Source organism: Sander lucioperca, chromosome 12, assembly GCF_008315115.2.
Source record: "Sander lucioperca isolate FBNREF2018 chromosome 12, SLUC_FBN_1.2, whole genome shotgun sequence".
Classification (NCBI taxonomy): domain Eukaryota; kingdom Metazoa; phylum Chordata; class Actinopteri; order Perciformes; family Percidae; genus Sander; species Sander lucioperca.
The window spans coordinates 8,449,016-8,475,026 of NC_050184.1; the positions used below are offsets into that span (position 1 = coordinate 8,449,016).

A 26,011-nucleotide genomic window follows, 5' to 3' on the forward strand; every position below is an offset into this window, starting at 1 on the left:
GCCTGTCTACTTTTCAATGGGTAAAACACTCATATTTAACATGATGAAAAAAAATAAAAGCTAATGTATTTTCCCAGAGATTTCTGTCCACATCTGCTCCAGCCTATTTAGGGCAACAAAAGGCCAATGTTCAGTTTGCAGTAGCTGGTATATTTTCAACTATGACTGAAACATTGTCTTGGAAGACCAGTTTATTTGATGAGAGATGACAATGTGCATTCCATATACTGTATAATGATCTTCCTGTGGTAAGTAACTCTGCTTAGCTTCTGTCATTGTAAAGTATCCACTTACAGCATGTGACACCAGACAGCACTCATACTGAAGGACTGAAACAATAACAATAACATGTTGTGAGCAAATGCCCCTTCCGTTTAATCACAGCCTTTCACTAATGCACAGCAGGGAGGCAGAGTGAGTTGGCAGCCTGCTCTCCGACCAGAGGACCCTGATTCAAGACACTGTGTCAGCCACAGAAGTCTCTAAATGGAAACACGATCAGCTACAGCCATCAGAAATAAATAAGCTCCATCTGACCTTGACCTCTGACCTTCCTGTCAAGAGAGGTAAGCTAAGACAATTTCTGTATTGAATTGATATCCACCTGCTGGAGATTCTACATCAAACCGCCAAATTATTCAATGCTAGGAAATCTCCCTGATCAATGTGCCAATGGGTTCACTATATGCTAAGTCTCCCTAGCAAAGCATGAAAAATTGTCAAGTACAAAAAGCAACAAATGTTTAGTCAGTTGTCTTTTTTAACTCATTCTTGAATCGCACATTTTTGAAAAATGTGTTTATATCCTGTAACTTTACAGGATATAAACACATTTTAGTATTGTTTTAGTATTGATTTTGAAACCAAGATATATTAAAATTCTTTAAACATCAGCCCATTATTTGACAATGGGAAGGTGATGAAAGCATCCATGAGTCATTAATGAATAGGCTTTGATTAGGAGAGAACTTCCTATGAGCAGAAGTACTACAAGGCTGCAAACACTGATTCAAGCACATGCCACACTGGTGTAACATGAATTAAACATATCAAACAGCACTAGATTAAGTAGCACTGATTAAATACCCATCAAATAATAACAATATCATTATGCTCTGAGGTACTTTTACAAGGAACCATAACCATTAATAAAGAAATCTAAAACTCCAGCTCTAATTGGCTTTTGTATTGTGGTTAAATTTAGTATGTTGTGGTCTTCCATCAAGACATCCTCAATGGCCATTTTCTTCCACAGTTAGAACATTTAAAACCTATATTGCAGCTCATTAAAGACACTCTCAAACAGGTTTTAATTTGCTGGTCTATTAAAAAGCCAACTAAGTTCAGTAAGCTGTAGTAAATATGGAAGATTACCAGCCGTACTGGTGCAATCAGTGTCAATTAGATGCTAACCTACTCACAGATTTAGTAATAGGGAAAAAGTAATTAAAAGGTCACAAGCCAAAATCCAACATGTTATTTGATGTTACTGAGGCACATTGTAAGTGCTTTTCTTTGCTGAGTGTCCAGCTTGTCACAGAGTAAGTAGTTGAATTTTCCATCACAAATGCAACCCTAGAGTCTCTCTCCTGTTTATGTTAAGCTACCTCTAGTCTATATCCTTGACATTTCACTTCCCTTCCGGGATTGCTCCGTTGCCGCCGGAAAATCCGCTGGATTTCACTCATTTAGGCCGGATATCCTTTGCCTTGGACTTCCTTTGTGTTGGCATTTTAAACTCCGATTGATTTATGAGGACAACGGTTAACCTTTTCTCAGATCTCTGCAAGGTAAATCCAGACAGCTAGCTAGACTATCTGTCCAATCTGAGTTTTCTGTTGCATGACTAAAACAACTTTTAAACATACACGTTCCACCGAAACAAGTTCCTTCCGAGCCTATTTTGCAGCGGCACCGTGGCTTTTCTCCGGTGCTTAGCACCGCCCAAGACGATTGCAATTGGTTTAAAGAAATGCCGATAAACCAGAGCACATTTTCCTCCCATCCCCGAATGCTATGTGGAGTAGCCAGACCCTCTTCCAGCGCACTTTGAAGGAGGGTCTGGCAAAGCGAGACTAAGCTACCTCCAGCTATGACTGTAGCTGGATCACTGGGCACCATATGACAGACGGTTTAGAGTTTGTATCGGAAACAGGCATTGAATTTAAGTAAATTAAGGTGGTAGATTATTTATTAATAAATTATTATTTTTTTTTAATACTCTTCTCATTGTCATTCATGCCACATTACCATATGATGCTGTCTAAGGGAAGGCAGACTCAATGTTGAGGAGTAAAAAAAAGGAGAAGAGTGTGAACACTGGCTAACGCGGTCACAAAATGACGGAGCCAAATGTGTGACAAACAAAATGTCACATATGCCCCGTGAAACACTGAGCTCTGTTGTGAGGCTTTGTGGTGTAGCAGCAACTGTCACATGTAGGCTAAGGCACTTTCTCTGAGCAGTGAAGGTGATCATTGGCTTGCATGGCCACTTTCTGACCTGCGACTGCATGTAATCTACTCTCTCGTCTACTTCTGCTGTGACTTTTCTAATGGGAAACATTAAAATAATTCAGGATCATTTTGTCATCATTATCATGGGCTACAGTAAAGTGTTGACACCATATATAAATTAACTTGACTTCACTCTCTCTGAAAGCTAATATATAACTCTCTAATCTTACTTCACTTGTAATCAAGTCAGGAGTTCTTGTCAAGAATTAGTACAAATGTAGCTGATAAAGATAATCATGTTGCATTTCTTTGTCAAAAAAATAGGATTATGCATAGTAAAAAACAAGTGATTGGTTGGAAGTATATGGGTAAATCTTTTGGCCTAGTGTGTAAATCAGTATCAGTTATGGCTGGTTAAGTCCATCATCACTGTGAGCGATCCTGTCATGGCAGGTGTCATATGTGACTATACTCACACTTTATTCCAAATTTAAAAAGTGGAGGTGTAAAGCTGCGCTAAGGTTGTGCTCAACACAATGCAGACATTGCCTGTAGAAATGAGCATGCCCCTCTTGTATGATAAGCTTTGTGATTGCAGGATATACAACTTGTGTCAGAATCTGCCTATGGTCAATATAAGTACACGATCTGGGTTCTCTGTTCCAATTACTGGTGCTGGTACTGCTGGTACTGCTTTCTAATCCCACACCAAGCAGCTCTACCCCACAGATGTATTGTAAAACACGCTACTCACTCAGTTACAGTAGGCTATGTTGTAGGCTATTTGTAATTCAATATTTCCATTAGGTCACTTCTTCATCCGCACTGGTCTGCCACGCAATTTGATTATAATGCAATCTCCAAAGTAGGTCAGATTTGCACGGCAGGTCCACAGGAATGTTACGTTTTCATTCAAATATGTTCATTTATTTTTCTCTTTCATCAGTTGAGCTGCTCGTGCTGCAGGATACCACCTGTTTGGATGAAGCCTCGTCGTTGTCTTCCACCTATCAAAATGAGCTATAATCACTGACATTATTAGCTATAAATCAGCTGTGTGAGTGTCATCTTACCTTTCACAAGACGTTTCAGGCTCCTAACGGACTCATTCTTTAGGGGCATGAACGCACTCGTTGAGTCACACCAGTTCAGGTCCGTTAAAGTGGCTTCCTCGCGTTTACATCCCCAAACTGAACAGTGAGTGTCGACAGCATCAAGTTAAAGGAATGACCTGCGAAATGAAGGATGAGCCCTGAAACACCACATCACCACAGCTGTAGCCTACTCCTCTTGTATCTTGTTGCCCTCTTTGTCACATTGACGGAAGAAAAAAAAGACAAATTATGAACGAGTTGTTGGTTAAATATGTCAGCTTCTTCACCACGAAGCGGGTGGTCGCGCGACAACACGAGAGCTAAAAGAGCGGTTCATTTTTTAGGTAAAAAATGTCTTTTAGTATTTTCCGACACTGGCGAGGCGTGCGACGGATGAGGCATGATTGCTGCGCGCTCCCGACAGCACAGGCTCGTGCGCGGGTCAGACGCTCCGTGGCCGTGGGAGTGAACCGCAATAAGAAATAATTCATGGAAAAGAGGTCGGCATTTTGACAGAGCGAAAACTGCTTCTGCATGTTGCACATTTGCTTTGAATATTAACAAGTCATTTCATTCCTGCAACCTCTGAATGAACAAGAAGGCGTAGGCCTATTTTTCATTAAATGTCTCATTTGAATGTTGCTGGAAACCAGACAAAATAAGAGATGGCTATTGTAGCCTATTGCAGCTAGCTATAAGTCTGAACCTAATTTGCCATAACATCCATTTTTATTATTCAAACATTTTTAAAAAGAACGTCTGCATTGAACCTCCCATATCAATGAATGTACATTCTTTTCACGTTATTCATGTTCCTTTATATGGGCCCTATTCATTGACATTATAAGACTTGTTATGTAAGACTCCTTCCCTGAATCATTCTGTAAGAGCGGCTTTATTCCCTCGGGGGCCTGGATTGTACACAGTGAGAAAACTAATAGGCCCTACATGAGAGAAGAGACACAGTGTGCCCCTGGGACCTTGGTTTCTGCCACTATTATAAGGTTTATTTTCATTTTCATTTATTTGGTGGATGGAGCAGCGCAAGCTCTCCCTGCTTCCCATTAAAACAGACATATATACACACACACACACACACACACACACACACACACACACACACACACACACACCACAGAGCTGCAGTAGCCAACACAGCCAGGCTGTACAGTACTGAAGAGCCAATAAAAAGAAAAGTTCCACCAGATACTGAGGTAGGGTGGGAAATGTCCCTTGAGCTTCACTGCTGATCCAGTCAATAATTACCTAAAGCTACACTGCAGCCTCAAGGTTTACATTTGTCTTATTACAGTATTCACATAATGGGACTGCAACAGAAGTAACACATTCTGTCTAAATAAATGCTGTAGAGTTGCCCTGTTTGCCCACATTAATTGCAAAGGTACACTGGAAGGTAAATTAAACCCTGAAACCTTTCAGAAATTATTTTTAGGATTACGGTATGTCTTGCTATAAGATAAGGATTTTAAATCTTTAAATTGCAAATATATTTTTTTAACAATGTCGTTCTTTAGCCACACAGTTATGACATTTTTTTCACCAACTTCATTGGTGAGATTTAAAAAAACCAAACCTTCAGACAGGTTTTAAATTAAGTCCATAGCTAAGTTCCGTTTTCTAAACCATATTTTGGGTGAGACAAAGTTAGTGTGAAGTTAGTGAGAAGAGAAAGCCAAAACTGAGTGAAAACAAATGACAACAGTTTCCTGTGTCTTCCATAACACCATAACCCAACTTTAAACCTCTTGCCCTTTCCTGCATTCCAGTTTTGTGTGCAATGGTAACATTGTAAACATGACCCAGGTTATAAAAAGACTGAATTTTCCTTTAACAGCCTACTTTAAATAGTATGCAGAAACATTTGCACCCACATCACGATTGTAACCACTCACTGATTTTGCTTGAACAAGCTTCTTAAGAGGTAAAATGAGGATTGTTTATTGTGTGTGCAACCAACAGATGTGTGCGAGAGAAAGAGAACAATAGATGGAAAGGTTGTGAAGGCAAATGAGTAAAATGTTTCTCTTCATAATGGCAGATTCACCTTTCTTTTAGCAACTTTAAAGCAAATGGCGCAATTTGATTCACAAACGCGTCCAAACATTTCAAGTGAACAGCGGTGTTTGAATGAATGCGTCTTTCTCTGCAGGAGCTGACCTTTATCTACCTTTATCTCTAAATATGATCATTATTGTCAGGGTAAAGTGAGTCAGGACTGCTTTAGCAAATCTCACAGAGGGTGCATGAATTAGTACTCCATTTACATAATTATAATAGGCATCTATTAATTCTGGCATCCAACACTTAATAATTGAATGGCTTGCAGCGAACAAATCAAACATATTTCTGATAATAGTTCAAATGATTTTCGATGAAGCTTGTGTAACAAAATGAGCAGAGATTCCTTCTTGGGTATGACGGTGCGTTGATAAAGACAAGTGGTAGGTGGGTTAGCTTGTTGTGGATGATTTATTTTTGTACCTTAGATTTAAATAGGTCCATCAACAACTAGACATGACAGGAGAGTTTGTTAAAAGAATCAGACTGTCCATCTCTGGCCTCTCCTGTGTGATGCTAGGTGACCTGGAAGTAAAAAGTAACAGAAGGCATTCCTGCCCACTAGCACCGGGCTGCCCCCACTCCTACCGCCAGCTCCACTATCACACATCACATCACAGACACAGACACACGCACAAGCACACACACAGCAGCTCTTTAATTCTTGAATGTCCTGCTGATATGCTCCCAATCAGATCAACAATCATCAACAATCTACTTTTCCATGTCCTCTCAGCCCTTCCACCTCTCTGTGTGAAGGAGTTTGTGTGCCTTAGTAAGTAAGAGGTAGCCTTATTTAGTTGTACTCCCAGTATGGTCCCCTGTGACCAACAAAAAGGGAGGTTCCAGGCCAGACAAAGTACACCCCATCACCTACTCCTCTGCAGGAAAAGCCCTTCTGGCTCCAAGCCCAGATAACAGAGCAGGGCTGAATGTAGGACTCGGAACTCTGCTCTGTGAAGATGTTCCAGGAACCACAAACATATTTTTACAAAGAAAAGAAGGAAACATTGAGTTGTTTACCGTTTACTGTGTGAGGCTGACGTCTTTCAGCATCTGCAACTTCTGCCAACAAACAGAAGCGTTGCCTCATACAATTATTGACAGACTTATTTTCACGAGTGACCTTGAAGTATAATGTGCACACGGTTTAGGTATCTGTCTTGTCTCATGTGTGGCAGTAAAGTCCCTGCTGTCAGAATATGACTGACAACTGAGATGTTCCCGAGCTGAGGAGAAAAGAAAACGCAAAGCAGGTCACTCTGTAATGAAAGCTGAGTTTTCGCCTCGCTTCATCACTTATCGTTCCTTCAGAGTCCTTAATGTTTTTTCTCCTGCACCAGAGGATCATTCATCTTCTAAGTAGCCTTGTCAGTCTCTCTACACTGGGATACAGCAGTGAGGGGGCTGCTAGTCCCCTAATTTAGATGTGAAGACTTGAGAGGAAACATGAGATCAGATTTTTGCCTTCATTTCATTATTCTCTGATGGAAAAAAGAAGTTTGACATGCAGCTTCCTCTGGTAACTGGTAAACTGTAGCATGTATTATAAACTTAGGACAATGCTAAGTGTATAATATATACTGCAGTTTATGTGGCAAGCACAAACATTTACACGTGAGACTTGAATTATTTACAACAAATTTGAGAAACATTTATTTCTAATAATGTCATCTCTTCCATTTTAAGTCTGTTCTTCCACATTAGTAACCATGGTTACCATATTGTGTCTCTATGTATTATAGCCAGCTGCTACCAGCTGAAATGGCTGAAGACGGTAATGAACATTGTTGTGAATGATGAGGAATTATATGCTTTCTTAACAAGGACAGTCAAGCATGCCTGTGCTGATGTTGTGCATTATGCAGATGCTTTTCAATAAGCTCATATTTCCCAGAAGCCTTGTCTTGCCATCTGAGATGAATTCTATCTACTTAGATTGTGTTTTCCCTCCTCTCCCTCCCTGTGTTCTCCTTCTCCCACAAGATGCCTCAACTTCACTTGGCTTAAAAATAGATATATCCCCCTGGTGCAGCTTGAGCGTAACTTTATTTTCATGGGGGAAATGAAAAGCACACATACTGTGCTGGAGGGACTGAGGCAAAAACAATAACCTTCATGATCCAATGACAAATCCGTTGTTGTCTGTGTAGGAAAAAACGTACAAGGAGGAACAAAGGTCCAAACAAAAAGGCATTTTGCTGAGGTTTAGACCTGTGTGGCTCACTGTGCTTCATAGAGCTCACTCACTGGGCTTTAATCTTTGAATTTCACTTTGATTTTGATCTTAAATTAGTCCTTGCCATCTGTTGCACAGGATTGCAGCCGACCTACTCCTCCAGAAGTCTAAAAGTGTTTTGAATACCCAAATGAAAAACCAATGCTGCTAAATATTTGAACAGGAGTTTTTATGGCAGGTTAATAATCACAGCCTTACAGCCATATGGATATTGATTTCTCACCGGCTGCTGCTGACCTCGATTCATCTTTCTGATCTTTCTTTGTGCACACATGCACACACCCAGGAGATATGCAAAGAGAAAGATTCAAATACAGACACATTCCTTTCTAGTTCTATAAGTCCTCACATCTCATGTGGAGACAAAGGGAGTGAGACAGGGAGAATGCTGAGGGAGACAGAGGGACAAATAGAGTGAATGAGAGGAGGAAGAAAACGACATTGCAAGACAATGGAGATGGACGAGGACATGACGATAAGCAGGAGAGGATAAGCAAATGCTGGAGTCAGAGTGTGACAGACAGGCAGAAGAGGAGAGGAGGGCAGGGGAGGGGGAAGGGCAGGCGTGGGAGAGATGAGAGTTGAGTCAAAGCCCCGGAGTTCTGCTGATTTCTCTGTGAAAGACACAGTGCTAAAAAGATGGATAGCATGTGCCCTCTCTGCCAAGGCATGCCCAAGACAATGACATCATCGTCATCAAACTAGCAAGGACACGAGGCCAGAGCCCCAGACTCACGCTTGGATCGTTTATTCAATATTATTCACTCACTTATTCATCATATTCCTTGCGCTCAGACTATCACTTTGCACTGACACCGATCATAAATAGTCTTCATACTTACAAATCTTCCTAAAAATAAAATAGTACTCTTACTTCTACAGTCAGACTGTAATTTTGCACAGACATCATGAATAGTCTTCATAAATCAATAAAAATAAAAATATGTACTCTTAATCTTTAAATACAGATACAGCCATATATGAACGCTTTGGTGCGTAGCACAGGAAACAAAATCATCACAGGTTCAGCTTACAATTACAGAACAGGAGAGGGTATTATCTCCTTCATACTGTATGTGTTGTGTGAGGTTGATATACTGTTGTTGCAGATGTTTAACTGTGGTGAGCAGTGGCGTCACTGGTGGCGCTCCTTATTTGCGAGTCTCTTTGCTTTATTCTGGAGGTAACGTGCTTTGCCCTCCTCAAAACGTCTCTGCTCCTCCTCTCCTTCAATCTGAAGAAAACACAGAAAAAGACAGACACATTCATCATTTACACATATTGTGCACTGGAATGTTTTCCCTGCTGTTATTACATCAATTGTGGGCATGAAGCTCTGATCTAATTTGCCAGTCTGTGCTGTTGTAATTGCCATTCATCTTCTTAATGTAATACAGAATGAATAACTGAAACTTGGAAGAGGCTCTGTATTAGAGAATGAAAAAGTAGAATGCATCTAAGTAAAGTTAAACTAGGGCTGGGCGATATGGAGAAAATCAAATATCACAATATTTTTGACCAAACACCTCAATGTCGATATTGCAATGATATTGTAAGGTTGACAATTGGTGCTTTCACAAAATATCTTCACACTTAGATTTTAGATAAATAACCATCATAATGTGGATATAATGACTAAGCGGTTAAAGGCAAATAATAGAACAGCTAGAACAGTCTGGTTAATTCAGAAAATGACATCACTTTACTGTAATGCAGCCTTTGAAACCAGGAAAAGACTAAACTTACCATGTAATGATATTACGATTCTTCAAAATCTAAGACGACATCTAGTCTCATATCACGATATTGATATAATATTGCCCAGCCCTAAGTTAAACAAAACCATGTGAGGTGATTTGAAGACATTTGCAGGACATCAACACATTTGAAATACCTTACACTGCATGCTTTTCAGGCATTTCAATTACATGTAAACAGCACAGAGCATCGTGAATGTGTGTCATCTACAGCTAATTTTATATTTCTGCAACGCTGGCAGCAAGGCCCAAGGATTGTGATGAGTCTGTCCATGAGTCCAGTTCTTTGGCCATGAAATATAACATTATTAGCACAGCTAACAGATGCATTAAATTTAATGTGAATTTTACAGTAAAGTTACCTTAAAGGATAATTACTATGGTTTTTGGTGACTGTTGGCTTTTCATCTAATACCACCAACAGGTAAAATTGGTAAACATTTTGGTCCACGACAAACTAATGTATAGATTTCCATGAAAACGGATGTGTATATTACAACCAGCTGAATGAATCCTAATGTTTTCAGCTGTACCAGTGCACTGTACTGTAGCACCATCCTCTACTTCCATAACATGGTGTTATATGCATATGCTCACCCAGTTTTAGCATACCAAATATAAAATATATTGGTATTCCTCCTGCGTTCCTAGCGGACAATGTGACGGTGAGACAGCACTGATTAAACATTAAGAACAAATTCTTATTTAAGATTTGAGTTTGAGGTGTTTATGGAACAATTATCACTCAGTACAATCACAAATAACACTGCTGGATTTAATCTTCATGGTAACATGGATGATATGGAGTGAAAAAATGTGCGTGAGGCATCAATACTTGAAAATATTACGAGTAATCGTTATTCCCATTTACGTTCTGCAGTTTGACTTGAGTTCACCACCTCACCATCTGCATCGCCAATTCCTATTTTGTCTCCAAAATGTGCGTACGCATGGGTCAGAGTTTGCGTGGAGGACCGCACAGTCTCCTGTCAGGTTTATTTTTTTTATAAATCATAAACTTTGCGTGGGAAGTGGCGTACGCACATTTTCAGCCCCGTTTTGTGCGTACGCCACGTTTATAAATGAGACCCCTGGTGGTTGGCAGATTCAAAAGCACCTGCCACTCAACAGCATTCTGGGTGCAAAGCTGACAGATGCGAGAGTTATCTCAAGACACTTTACAGATAGAGTAGGTCTAGACCACACTCTATAATTTACCAAGACCCAACAATTCCAATAATTCCCCCAAGAGCAAGCATTTAGTGCAACAGTGGCAAGGAAAAAACTTCCTTTTAGGCAGAAACCTTGGACAGACCCAGGCTCTTGGTGGGCGGTTGTCTGACGGTGCCAGTTGGGGGTACGATGAACAGTGGTAATTATAGTCACAATTAAGATAATGGAACTATGACTAGAAACAGTAGTTGTAATAGTTCATGACGTAGCAGGGCACTGCATATTTATCTCTGTAGAGCAGGTTCAGGAGGATACAGCTGTAGTATTGGTGTGTTTGTTGTATGCTGGTTATATAACAGTCGACATACTGCTCACTCAATTTTGCTTTTGCCATTCGACTGAAAGTAATGGACAATTCCAGTTCATTGACTTTCAAAAAAGAAAAAAAGAGAAAAACCAAGTTTCTGCGCAGTTCCAGCATTTTCAAACATTTACATAAACAGAAATGCTGAAATCTATTTTTACAAAACTTTCCTTGTTTAAACTCAGTAAACATGAACACAATCAGCAGCTGAGTCTTGTTCTAGTGTGTGACAGTTACTGATTGTGTACAGTCACACAGCAAATTCATGGATATGAAATTGAATAATAAATAGTGTATGTGTAGGCCTTCCACATACTATGAGGAATATAAATGTCGCTTTCTGTTCATATAAAATGCTAACATAATGTTATTCAAGAAGCATATTTACAAGATGTATTTTTCCTATGTCATCACTACACAAAAAAGCAAGTGTTTTCATTTTAAATGGTTAACAATTGTTGCCTGTGTCCATGTTGGAAGGCAGACAGCTACACAAATAAGGCCTCTATTATTATTGTAATATCTTTTGAGTTGTCTGACTCTGTGTATAATCCGGTCTCTAATTAGACTATGAAATATTAGGATATTAGTTAACATCTCCAAATGGACTGCAAGCAGAAAAATGTGCAGGGAGCCGGTCATTACAGTATTATTGAAACAAGCCCAGACAAGGTGATTTGGGACCCTGACACCAAACAGTGGTTTATAAATAATCTACTTAAGCACAGTCACTGTGGGTACCAAAGAAACCCATCATTTAACACAACACACTGGTTTAAAATGATTTCATTACAAGCCCAAAATAGTTTAGAGGGACTGCAGCCCTGTAACCGCAGCCAATCAAAAAAAAAAATGTTAATACGGTAAGACGACTTCCAGTAGAATCAGTAAAATTATGATTGTTTATTTGTTGCGTCTCTCTGGAGTATCCAAAGATAAACAGCTATTTGATACAAGGTTGGTGAAGAGTGAACATTTACCACTGTGTGTGTGTGCGTGTGTGTGTGTGTGTGTGTGTGTGTGTGTTTACATGAAGCTTCAGGGGCAGCATTGATACAAAGCCCAACACACAGCCACAAAGAGATGTGACCCAAATATATATTCAAACAAATATATATAAACCTTCGTATATTTATCAACAATGTCTTTAGGCTGTTTGTACCTTTTATTCTAATTGCTTTGCTCTTTTAATCTCTCTCTCTCTCTCGCCCCTGAGGACTTCACCATTATTTAATTACACTTTTAAAGCCATAGTCAGCTACAGCTTGAGATGGTTTAATGACCATGCCAATTAAAAGGAGCTGTACACCTGAATACTGCTAATGAAGAATGACAGTTAATAATAATATGATGTCCTCTAAAGTTTCTGTCCAATGCTAAGGAAACATGATTCTGGCAGGAGAAATGTGAGACTGACTTTACAGAAATTAGTGGCCAGTGCTGACTATAGTAGCTACATGCTAACGGCAGTAAAAGATGTCATCTTGGCTGCCAATTTGTTAAATTCTCCTCAATTTTGGGTCGCATTATTGATGAAACATGTCCGATTGGGTAGTGTTTGGTTCAGAAGCCTTTATCTGTGATTTTTGATGGTAGAAAGTGCGGCTTCGTTCCATTACAATCTAACGATAGCCTAGTGCTAAATATTGAGTAGCTGCATGCTAACGCGAGATAGCTGTAACCTTGGCGGCCAATGCTGGTAATTTCTGGTAATTAATTGTATTTGGTTTAGAAGCCTTCAAAGGTGATTTTTCACAGTACAAAGTCCTGCTATATACTCCGTTGTAGTAGCTCCAGCTTCAACTAGTGAAACAACAGCGGAGGCTGCAGCGGAGCAGAGCGCAGATTCCAGGAAACACTTTGGCAGAGCAGACTGGGCTTATATAATAGTTGCTCTTTAAGCACAATACAAAGCAAATGTTTCTTTTAATATTTGTTAATATTGCTTAGATTTTAAAATAGCTTCTTAACTCTTTCACAGTAATGGTAAGAGATGATGTTCTAAGTGAACAATAACACGTTTCTACTTTATTGTCTATGTGTGCACATTATTTGTCCTGCTTATATTTTGTGTGCATTCCTGCTAGGCTGCATGTATGCGTGCATGTTTATGCTCATGCAAATCACATTTGCATAACTCAATGAGACAATTCAATGCTTGGCTCAAAATGTTCTTTTGGTGTCCCCACGTAATTGGTATTCCCACAGTGGCTCCAGTCTAATAACTGTGATTATGCAGGATCATCAACTACTACTGGTGTCTCTCTGATGCAGAACCTATCAACCCTGCAAAAAGCAGTCATGCTTGTTTAATAGTGTCTTCAACTTGAATGTCTCCAATCGTATTGCTTTTTACATTTCAGGCAGCAAGTAAATTCATGTGCAATTACTGTGCATTGATTTATTGTGCATTTATTGTGCAGTATGTCTTTGAAATCAACATGATTGTATGTGTAACAGTTCAAACATGGCAAGAATGATGGCCCACATTGTTTAAAACACAATGGCTCCTCTTTGAGCAACATTGGCCTCTGCAGCCATGTTAGTGGCTCTGTGAGGCTTTTAACTAAATGCTAACATCAGCATGCTAATTTTCTCTAAATTATAATGCTTAAATGTGGATTTATAATGTTTTGTATTGATGGCGCTGGATGAAAAGCTAAAGGATCAACAACGTTATGAATATCTGAACCAAATTCCATGTCAATCCATTGTATAGTTATTGAGACATTTCCCTCAAAACCCCACATGTGAAATGGACACAGGATCATTGATGTAATTAGGACACATCACATGGGAACCGTGGATGTCTGAACCTAATTTCATGTCAACACATTTAATAGTTGTTGAGATATTTTCGTCAGGACCAAAGTGAACCGACATCCCTTGAGACACTAGCATAGCTAATAAAAAATACAATTGTTACAATGCAAAAAAAGAAATAAATCAATGGTGATCTGCAATAGATCACACTGGAACACAATTCAATTATCAATTTGAATGCCGTCCACTGTGAACCAAACAAAAAGTCAGACCTCTGAGCCTTGGCTGAGCGTGTCAAACAGCCAAGAAAAACAGCTGTTTCACCTGGCGTGCTGATCGTCCATTAAGTGGACAGTTGAATGGAGTGTGACAAATTGTGTAAACTTGAAACAGGGACAAGGCTTGTAAAAGGGACTGCTCGGACGATGCCAGCAAAATGTCAGAGGGGTTCCTTTGTGTTGGCACGAGCTGTTATTAGAGTGGGCACGTGGCATCAGTGGCACTGCGAAATGCCAGTGTCTCAAAAGTAGCACTAAGCTGTAAATAAGTAAAAGCCATCTGGGCCGGCATGAGTCTGGATACCAGCCTATGTCTATGTGCGACAGGGAGAGATTTATATCCAGCCATCTATGGCTGGGACGATCCGTCGACGTAGTCGACGTCATCGATTACGTAAATGCGTCGACACAAATAATTTGCGTCGATGCATCGCGTTTCTTTAACTGTCTATGAGCGTCACTCATGTGTAAATCTAAAAATAGCAGGGTTTCCCGCAGCACTTTGCAGTTTAGGCGGCCGCCAGCCTGCCGCCTGAACTACGTCGGGTCAAAAAAAAATAAAAAAGCATCTGAGCGCAAAAGCACAAGCTTATCTGTCCTGTCTGCATATTGACAGACAGTGGAGCTTCGACACAGACACACAGACACGTGCGCGCGCAGAGGTGCGGGAGAACTACGTTGGCTCTGCAGTTATGTTGAAGTCCCAGAGAGTCACTGTAATGCTGATAAAGTGGTTTCAAGTGTGGTTACAGTTTTCAAAACTTCACGCAGACAGCGTTTGCTGCAATATGATATTAATGGCGAGCCGAAAGCGTTCGCGGTGAAACTTCCTCCTGAGACATGCAGGCATAACAGTGGTTTCTGTGCCCTGGTGACTGACTGACAGGCTGAGGTTGTAAGGCAAGGCAACTTTATTTCTACAGCACCTTTCAGCAACAAGGCAATTCAATTCCATTCCTTTGCACTTAAGTTAGTTCTTCATTAGTTCAATGTTGACAACAGGGCAGTCACCAAGTTTATTGTTAAAGGTTTGTGTCATTATGCAGTTTGCACTAAAAAGTCTTTGTTGGTTACATTCCTTTGCATTTTAGTTAGTTCAATTATTACAGTTCGGATTGATACCAATCCTGAGTATCTGACTGGCGCACCCCTATCCAAAAGCACAACCAGTTTTATTAATGTTACTCTGAATGAGCAGTGTTACCGGAATTTTTTAATTTTGATAACTGATTACAACTAAGGTGGAAAATGAAAGTTTTGTGTTTGATGTATTTTTGTTGATGTTGAAATGGATTTTAAGACAGCAAAGCAAATACAGGCTACTCTTTTTGCACTTGCTCTGTTTACTTTAAGTTTTTATTTTTGTATTCCTCCTGAAAGTGACTTTATTTTGGCTTCAGGTTGCACTACAAATTCATTTTACTTGAACAGTGCAGTGTTAAACAATTTTAATAAATAGAGATTTGAACCTTATTGAAATTTGTTTTGTGTAAATTGTTAATAATTGAGCAATGGGAAAATAATCGCTAATTGAAAAATTAATCGTTAGATTAATTGAAAAATTAATCGATAGATTAGTCGACTAATCGAAAAAATTATCGCTAGATTAATCGTTTAAAAAATAATCATTTGGGACAGCCCTACATCCATCCATCTCCGTCCACTTATCCGGTATCAGGTCGTGGGGGTAGCAGCTCCAGCAGGGGACCCCAAACTTCCCTTTCCCAAGCCACATTAACCAGCTCCGACTGGGGGATCCCGAGGCGTTCCCAGGCCAGGTTGGAGATATAATCCCTCCATCTAGTCCTGGGTCTTCCCCGAGGCCTCCTCCCAGCTGGACGTGCCTGGACCACCTCCCTAGGGAGGCGCCCAGGGGGCATCCTTACCAGATGCCCGAACCACCTCAACTGGCTCCTTTCGACGCGAAGGAGCAGCGGCTCTACTCCGAGCTCCTCACGGATGACTGTGCTTATCACCCTTTCTCTAAGGGAGATGCCAGCCACCCTCCTGAGGAAACCCATTTTGGCCGCTTGTACCCTGGATCTCGTTCTTTTGGTCATGACCCAGCCTTCATGACCGTAGGTGAGGGTAGGAACGAAAACTGACCGGTAGATTGAGAGCTTTGCCTCCTGGCTCAGCTCTCTTTTCATCACAACGGTGCGATAAATTGAATGTAATACCGCACCCGCTGCGCCGATTCGCCGACCAATCTCCCGCTCCATTGTCCCCTTACTCGCGAACAAGACCCCAAGGTATTTAAACTCCTTCACTTGGGGTAAGGACTCATTCCCTACCTGGAGAAGGCACTCCATCGGTTTCCTGCTGAGAACCATGGCCTCAGATTTAGAGGTGCTGATCCTCATCCCAGCTGCTTCACACTCGGCTGCGAACCGATCCAGTGAGTGCTGAAGGTCACAGGCCGATGACGCCATCAGGACCACATCATCTGCAAAAAGCAGCGATGAGATCCCCAGCCCACCGAACTGCAACCCCTCCCCACCCCGACTACGCCTCGATATCCTGTCCATAAATACTACAAACAGGATTGGTGACAAAGCGCAGCCCTGGCGGAGGCCAAACCTCACCTGAAATGAGTCCGACTTACTGCCGAGAACCCGGACACAGCTCTCGCTTTGGTTGTACAGAGATTGGATGGCCCCCCTCACCCCATACTCCTGCAGCACCTCCCACATTATCTCCCGGGGGACCCGGTCATACGCCTTCTCCAGATCCATAAAGCAGAGCTTTAAGCATTTCTGGACGGATCTCATCAATCCCTGGGGCTTTGCCACTGTGGAGTTGTTTAACTACCTCAGCGACTTCCACCAGGGAAATTGACGACAATCCCCCATCATCCTCCAGCTCTGCCTCTATTATAGAGGGCGTATTAGCTGGATTTACTGTACACAGCTTGGATGGTTCCCCACTTCCCCCTCCTGAAGTGGCGAACGGTTTTCCAGAAGCACCTTGGTGCCGACTGAAAGTCCTTCTCCATGTCTTCTCCAAACTTCTCCCACACCCGCTGCTTTACCTCTTTCACGACAGAGGCTGCAGCCCTTCGGGCCCTTCAGTACCTTGCAACTGCCTCCGGAATCCGTCAGTTCGAGGATTACCGCCCCTTGAGGCACCTAAGACCCTAAGACCACAGCTCCCTGCCGCAGCTTCAGCAATGGAAACTTTGAACATTGTCCACTCAGGTTTAATGCCCCCAGCCTCCACAGGGATGCACGAAAAGCTCCGCCAGAGGTGTGAGTTGATAGTCTGTCAGACAGGGGCCTCTTCCAGACGTTCCCAATTTACCCGCACTACCCATTTGGGCTTACCAGGTCTGTCCAAAGTCTTCCCCCACCCCCTGACCCAACTCACCACCAGATGGTGATCGGTTGACAGCGCCGCCCCTCTCTTCACCCGAGTGTCCAAAACATACGGCCTCAGATCAGATGAAACGATGATAAAATCGATCATTGACCTTTGGCCTAGGGTGCTCTGGTACCAGGTACACTTATGAGCATCCCTATGTTCGAACATGGTGTTTGTTATAGACAATCCATGACTAGCACAGAAGTCCAACAACAGACAATCACTCCGGTTTAGATCAGGGAGGCCGTTCCTCCCAATCACGCCTCTCCATGTATCTCCATCATTGCCCACGTGCGTGTTGAAGTCCCCCAGCAGAACTATGGAGTCCCCCACTGGAGCCCCATACAGGACTCCATTCAAGGTCTCCAAGAAGGCCGAATACTCCGAACTCTTGTTTGGTGCATATGCACAAACAACAGTCAGAGTTTCCCCCCCCATAACCCACAGGCGTAGGGAGGCGACCCTCACGTTCGCCAGGGTAAACTCCAACGTAGTGGCGCTCAGCCGGGGGCTTGTGAGTATCCCCACACCCGACCGGCGCCTCACACCCTGGGCAACTCCGGAGAGGAAAAGAGTCCAACCTCTATCCAGGAATATGGTTCCAGAACCGAGACTGTGCGTAGAGGTAAGCCCCACCAGATCCAACTGGTAGCGCTCCACCTCCCGCACAAGTTCCGGCTCCTTCCCCTACAGAGAGGTGACATTCCACGTCCCCAGAGCCAGCTTCTGCCACCCGGGTCTGGTCCGTCGAGGCCCCTGACCTTCACCGCTACCCATGTGGCAGCGCACCCGACCCCAGCGGTTCCTCCCACAGGTGGTGGGCCCATGGGATTTATATAATTAATATAAATCCATCCTAATATTGTCTTAATGTTCATATAACTGTTTATTCTGTCTGAATATTTGGACAAATTGTATGTTGATGCTTTGGCAACATTGCTATTGAAACATTTTAATGCCAATAAAGCCCAGATACACAGAGAGAGACCCTCATACACAAAGCGTGACATTTTAGACAATGCTAAAAGGTGTTTCATTTGTGGACATAAAACATCCTTTTAAATACTCCACGCTGGCTTTTCCTGAATGCTAAAAGGACCCCTGTCCATGGATCCATCTTTTAGTCATGATTAATATTTTATGCTGACAGTTTTTTCAGCTACAATTGGTTGTAATCATTACTATATGTGTATTGGCGTATTCTGTTTTTTTTTTTTTCAGACAACATTCTCAAATGAGTCTGAGCTTTCAAATGCAATATTTGAGGAAAATAAAAGATATTCACTGAACTAAATCACCTTGCTAAAGCAAGTTTAAAGTCCAAAGTAGATTTTCAGAAATGGATGGACCGCAATCATAACCTGAAAAAACTAATTCAACAGTGTATACATTTCTTTTGTATGCTTTGGGAAATGTTTGGCAGTAACTTAAGGAATACATAATTTGCTGGGCTAAAATACAACAACATACTTTAAGCTATAGTTTTTGCTTAAAGGCTTCAAATTACAAATAATACTGAAGAAATTTAGAAGAACTCTGTTTCCGGCTCCTTCTCTGGCACTGCTGAGGGTCATTATAGGACATGTAGGTCAATTTAAAACAGACCTAGAACTGGATGAGATAAAAAAAAAAAAGTGATTAACAGCACTTCTCCTGTTTTGTCTGAATAGGTGAAAGTTACAGTGTTTGCTCTATGAATGTGCATATTGACACTTATACCAACATTGACTGAGACCTGGCTGTAGTTTCATTGTGGCTATGCATATAGAACATTAGAAGCTTCTATGCATATTCATGAATAAGGTATAAACAAAAACGCCTAATATTCATAATTAACCTCCGTCCAGATGCATGGACTGGGGCGCAATGAGGTATGCTCTGTGTGTTGTGCCTTGAATTACCACAGAGTCAGAAATATTTGCAACTCTGGCACAAGTGTACCCATTAACCCATTGCTCATTGTCTTGAATGGGAGGCATCTAAAAATAAATGTGCATCACTTCATGTGGACTACATGCAGTTGCCATGACAACCAGGCTTGTTTTCGTGTCACGGGAGGCCAGCTGAGTCTCTGCCAGTGAGGAGATGGAAGAGAAGGGAGGAGGAAGAGATGAAGAAAAGAGGGTAAAAGAGGGATGGAGGGAAAAATGAAGAGGCAGGAGTGAGAGATGAAGGGAGAGATGGAAAAGAAAAAGGCAAGAAGGAGAGATATGATGAAACATTGATCAAGGAGAGGAAAGCAAGATGTAAGAAGGACCTTCAACCTTCTATATGTTCACCAAAAATAAAATGACTTGATATCTCTCCAAGCCATGTAATAACTCTATATATCTTAACCTTTGTGCCTCTGTAGAAGGATTGCTCAATGTGCACACAGTTTTGAGCAACAACAACCTTTTCATTCATACGGTAACACACATCCACAGTAACACCAAATCCTTTTACCACCAGCTGGTATTCAGTATGCACTGGCCACTGGCTGAGGATTCACAGTGCTGACCTTCTGATAATAAGCCAGTTTTTCTAACCTTGAGGCGATCGTTACCCCATTAAAATGATCAGAACATACGCTGGTCAAAGGTGCTTCCAGGCATTTTCAATCATTTCTATTCTGGCCCAGTGCGCACAATTATTATTTCAGTACTTTTCAAGGGTATTGCTACTGAGGGGCGAGGCATCCCCCCCGATTTCCTCCCTTTTGCTCATGCTGTCCTCTTTCCCCACTTCAGCATTACCCAAAGTGTGCTACGTTGGTAACAGCCCATCTACAACCCTACACACACACACACACACACACACACACACACACACACACACACACACACACACACACACACACACACACACACACACACACACAAGCTCTCTCTCTCTCTCTCTCTCTCTCTCACACACTAAGAGTCCCTTACCCCCTACTGAGCTAAAATGGGAAAATCTAAAAATAGTAAATGCAGACAGCTCACTGAAGAGAAAGCGAGGATAAGAGAATAGGGGGAAAAGCACCTGCAGTCAAAAATAGGAGAAGCTGTCCTTTCGATCAGGCTATTTATAGAACACAACTGGAGCAAAAACTTCCATGAAAATTTCATTAGCGAAGGTTTGACAGGCGTTTTGTGCCATTTAAGTTTTTTATGTTTCAGTTGAACAGGATTCAGTGAAAGAAAGATAGGACAATATAATTACTTTAAAAAAGAGACTCAACCTGATCCTCTGAAATATTTTAAAAATAATGTCTTAAAGTGCAAATATAAACTACAGGTGATCAATATTAAGGTTTCAAAGTCACAGTGCACCTGTGCAAAGAAAAATATTGAGTTTGTTTGTTTTATAAGGCATGAGGATTTTTAAGATGATATGAAGGAGAGGAATGGGATGCTTTGTATAAGGAAGATCAGGCAGCATGGATGGAATAGTTAGGCACTTTGGGAAATAAGACTATTTTAAATTCTTGCCAAGAGTAAAATGAGAAGACTGGTGCAACTTTCATGTCTGTACTGACTGACTCTAATTCTTCCTAACCCTCCACACTGATCTCTCTCACCTGGAGCAGAGGAACGCGTATGTGAGAATGCTGTTCATGGACCATAGTACAGCATTCAACACCATTGTGCACTCCAAGCTTGTCATCAAGCTCAGAGACCTAGGGCTCAACACCGCCCTCTGTGATTGGATTGGATCCTGAATTTCCTGACATGAAGTTATTTTGTGGAACCTATATAGTACAAGTTGGTGGTAAAGGGTTACCCAAAAACTGAAGTGTAAAAATGTCAAATTTTGGTTTTACAGGGGGGAGTATTTACTCTGCTGGGTGCAAACATCTAGTATCACAACAGCCACATGTATAAATGCTATTTGATAAGACTATGTAGAACAATAGATGGTGGTAGAGGCCCCAGGTAAAATTAAAATAGAACAGGGAGGTCAAATGTTTGTCGCACTTAGTTCAACTCTACATTACCTGGCTTACTAGGCTAATTAATGTCATCAATGCGTTTCCATCCCTCACAGTCCCATCTCCAGGTGTTAATTGGATTGACGTGTTAAACCTTATTTCGTGCATGTGATACGTGTCTTTTATACACCAAGGGACTGACATCTATGAATAGGTTTACTACCATCAATAGAGTTTGGATGGGCTCCCTTGTTTTGAATCAATCTCATCCCATGTTTAAGCCCTCAGTAAATAGTGATAAAGCCAAAGATAGCCCTGATTGAGCCTCGTACTCCCTTCTCTCGCTCATATAAATAAACACACACGCATTTGTGCTCAGTGATCTGTTCAAGCACGTGCACCTCCACACGCTAAGCCCACTCTGTCACAAACAAACCTACATACATTAGAGCTTTGTCTTTGTTTTACACACAAACACATACAGTCTGTCTATATTGTACGTCTATCCAACATTTTCATGCACACACGTCTCTATTTCTGTCCTTGTTTATTTGACATGCTACATCAGAGCCCTGGCAGCCCTGCCTCAATTTAGATTTCCATTTATAGTGTTGATGATGAATTATTAAAATCACCAGGACATTTCTTTTTTGAGCTTCCCTTTTCATGAAATTGAGGTGAACAGAGAATTATAAATTACAATGACTCTAATCATCGCTGCAATTCCCTGGTATTAAAACAAAGGCTTGTGCGAGATAGAAAACCAGGTAATGAATGCATGGAGGAAGGCAGACAATGAGGCGAACCAAACGTGGGCTTTTGTGAAATGGAAATGGGGAGGCTGACGGGCGCTTTTAAAAGGCCGACCAGCGGAGATGTACACAATCAAAGCACATTTCCGGAGAGAAGCCTGTTGTTAAATAGACGTGTCATAGAGTTAAAGGCTGATGCTGCACCTTTAAGACTGTGTGAATGTTTATGGTAAGAGGGTTCAATGTAGTACTTAGCAACATGACAACACACCTAAAACAACCCTTTTCCACAGTGCCAAGTTTGGCTTTCTTCCTGTAAATTTCTTATAACACTTGAAACATGTCAGGACATGCTGTTTGGTACGGTGGCCGACAGGGGCAAACGCACTGCAACTTTATAAAACACAAGCAAATAGACAACACACAAGCAAATTAAGAAAACATCTTCATTAATTTGACAACACACATTTAGCAAAACGCACTGCAAATACACACAACACAACCAATTACACAAACGCTGCAAATATAGAAACGATGCAAAAAGAAAAGCACACAAACCCCGAAAACAAATACAAAAAAAAACAATGCATCCAGTTTACACAATGAAAGTTATCTAGGCCTCTAGGGGGAGCTCTAAGTGGAACAGCAGGAGCATCCAGGTTAACCCAGAAAACAGCTTTGTGCTTTACCAAAAGTTATTTAAATAATTGCTGCTTGGTCTTTACTTTGAATGCATTTTTCCTGGCTTACTCAGTACTCTGCACATACTTAAAGTTTAATGATTAGCCTAGGTGCAACCTCTCTGAATTTTGTACAAGTGTGTGCACTCGAGAGAATAATGACCTGGTGTTGATCCGTCAAATATCACAGGAGCTGCCCACTCAGCCCATGCCATTGATAGGGACTGTGCTAGACTAAAAATCAAAGTCAATGCTATTATTACCAAATTTATCAGAAACTGGTTGACGGAAATGTTACCAGGTCTGGAATAATGCAAATAGGCGCCTCTAACATTTAAGGGCAGGAAGACTATTATTCTAATTTATTTAACATCCTTCAGCCAAACAAGAAATTCAACATCAAACAGAATATGAATATTTGAGTCACAAAATATGGATTGATAATCTTTATCATAAATATGAATGTTAATCAATTTAATGTTAAAACAATTTTCAATCAATTTGATCCTTTCTTTCATGCTTTGAACATGATTTTAATGGCTCCTCTGTTGTTTAAATCCCACTCGCTGACAAGCTGACTTTATCGCGCAGAATAGTTGGACGAGTTTTAAAGGGATCATCACAGAGACAATCAGGGTGTGTGGATGGTGCCAGGAAATAATTTAAATGTGCTGAGTTGAACAGATGGCCTGTGCGTACAGTGTTCACATATAAACAGTGTCTGGATCATGGCGTTCTGCCGAGCCTGAACAAACAGCAGGTGTCTCTCTCCTGTCTGCAGGTAAAAATGCACACTTTACATTCTGACATTAACTGCCGGGTCAGCCAGAAAAAGGTGTCCAGGGACGTTGTAGATATATTAGCATTCAGTCCTCAGTGCTTAAGGCTTATGTGCAGACACAGCAAAGACTTTAATACAATGAAAAGACACTGATGTGCCAAATTGCCAAATAAAGGACAATGTCTCTCATGCTGTGAGCTTTTCAAAAGTCACAGGTATCACTGACTGAAGGTTTATGACTATCAGGACAAAAGCAGAGAAACAGAAGATGAAATTACTGAATAAAAAGTGAAGAGATAACAGAGTCTGTGACCGTTAAATTGGGATGTGATGAGGAATCTGCCACTTGTATTTGCATAAAGTTTCACTGCAAAATATGTGGAATAATAATGGGGTGGAAATAATGAATTACATTGAGTTAAGTTGAATATAAAGTATTTATATATATATATATATATATATATATATATATATATATATATATATATATATATATATATATATATATATATATAACTTATTTTTGATAGCCTGTGAAAATGTTTTTTTGCTGTGGAAAGTATATTATATATTTCATCATGTTTTTTAATTCAGTAAGTTGTGCAAGGGCAAGTTTCCAATTATCAGCGCCCACAAAACTGAAAAGGGTGTACAGACTGTAAATGCATCAGCAGAACCAAATCCATGGCCTGATTTGTTCACCATACAAAATTGAGGAACTAAATAACCAAACTTCTAAATAAATCTGTGTAAGGTACACCACCATACACTATACACACACCAAACAATCTATGTTTAACTCTCAATCTGTGTAAGACCTGTGCAAATTTAATATATGTGGATATAACAAATGTCATCGGGATCTCATCGCTGCTTTTTGGAGATGATGTGGTCCTGATGGCAACATCGGTCTGTGACCTTCAGCACTCACTGGATCGATTTGCAGCCGAGTGTGAAGCGGCTGGGTAGGGAATGAGTCCTGACCCTAAGTGAAGGAGTTCAAGTACATTGGGGTCTTGTTCGCGAGTGAGGGGACAACGGAGCAGGAGATTGGCCAGAGAATCGGTGCAGCGGGGAGGTATTTCATTCACTGTATTGCACCGTTGTGACGAAGAGAGCTGAGCTAAAAGGCAAATCTCTTGATCTACCAGTCAATTTTCGATCCTACCCTCACCTATGGTCATAAAGGCTGGGTCATGACTGAAAGAACAAGATCCAGGGTACAAGCGGCCAAAATGGGTTTCCTTAGTACGGTGGCTGGAATCTCATTTAGAGATAGGGTGAGAAGCTCAGTCATCCGTGAGGAACTCGGAGTAGAGCCGCTGCTCCTTTACGTCGAAATAAGCCAGTTGAGGTGGTTTGGGCATCTGGTAGGGAGGTTTATCAGGCACGTCCAGCTGGGAGAAGGCCTCAGGGAAGACCCAGGACTAGGTGGAGAGATTATATCTCCCTTATATTTCCCCTGCTGGAGCTGCTGCCCCCACAACACGACCCTGGAATTGTGGATGACGATGGATGGATGGATAACAAGTCATCCAAACCATACAACGACATATGTCGTTTGTTCCTACCCTCTAATACAACCCATAGGAGAGTTTCATAAATAAGCGTCCCTAGCGGTGGCAGGCAATACAACCTACAGGAGCGTTTTCTGTCCTCATTCCTAAACATAACGGTTGCGGTTTTAAACATGTTATTAACGTTGTGAAAGGCTGCAGTTTGGTTAGATTTAGACAAAACTACTTTCTGAAGTTTCTAAAAAATGGTTTGCTAGCAAAAATGGCATTTGTTACGATACTTCCGTGTGTACGGACATGACATACGTATATACGCCCATCCTGCATCCTTACGCAGAGTTTGCCCTACTCATTTCCGGGTTCTTCTTCTCAATATTAACTTTTCCTGCTACAGATTTCCCACCGTGGTCAAAAAGCACAGGGGAGACCCTTTGTTTCTCTCACTATGCCTCTAGAGTCTGTACTCGCTCCGGAGCTAATCACCGTCACTCTCTCACTATTAATGAATGAATGGTACCAACCTTAAGAGCAGGGACAGGCAGAGGCTTGTTGTCCTTGTCCAGGGAGATGAAGGTGAAGAAGGCCGAGACAGCGCGATATTTCTGTTTCTTTGCCTCCATCAGTGAGGAAGCATCTACCAACACTTCAATTTCCATAGACTTGTCACTGACGAATGTGAGCCGCCCTGTCACTGTCACCACACAGCCTTGGGGAGATGAGGAAAAAGAGGAGAAAAATATGTTTGACGTATATACAGTATGTTTGACGCTCATACAGTATACTATTTTGTAGTAGTATGCTGCCATAAAGACATTTTCATTTCAGT

The 26,011-nt window shown here is 41.3% G+C and overlaps 2 protein-coding genes across 5 annotated transcripts in view; both read right to left on the reverse strand.

Moving 5' to 3' along the window:
- Positions 1-4,008, reverse strand: part of LOC116040797 (probable G-protein coupled receptor 153) — a 35,130-nt gene extending 31,122 nt beyond the window's left edge. Inside the window, exon 1 of the mRNA XM_031286444.2 lies at positions 3,530-4,008. The gene's annotated coding sequence lies outside the window, so the exon portion shown is untranslated. The remainder of the gene's footprint in view (positions 1-3,529) is intronic.
- Positions 4,009-8,020: 4,012 nt separating this feature from the next.
- Positions 8,021-26,011, reverse strand: part of acot7 (acyl-CoA thioesterase 7) — a 76,964-nt gene continuing 58,973 nt past the window's right edge. For all 4 annotated transcript variants that reach the window (XM_031286307.2, XM_031286308.2, XM_031286305.2 and 1 more), the window contains 2 exons: positions 25,707-25,891; positions 8,021-9,102 (listed from right to left, as the gene is read on the reverse strand). In XM_031286307.2, the coding sequence (XP_031142167.1) occupies positions 9,004-9,102; positions 25,707-25,891 (284 nt within the window). In that variant the 3' untranslated portion in view covers positions 8,021-9,003. The remainder of the gene's footprint in view (positions 9,103-25,706; positions 25,892-26,011) is intronic.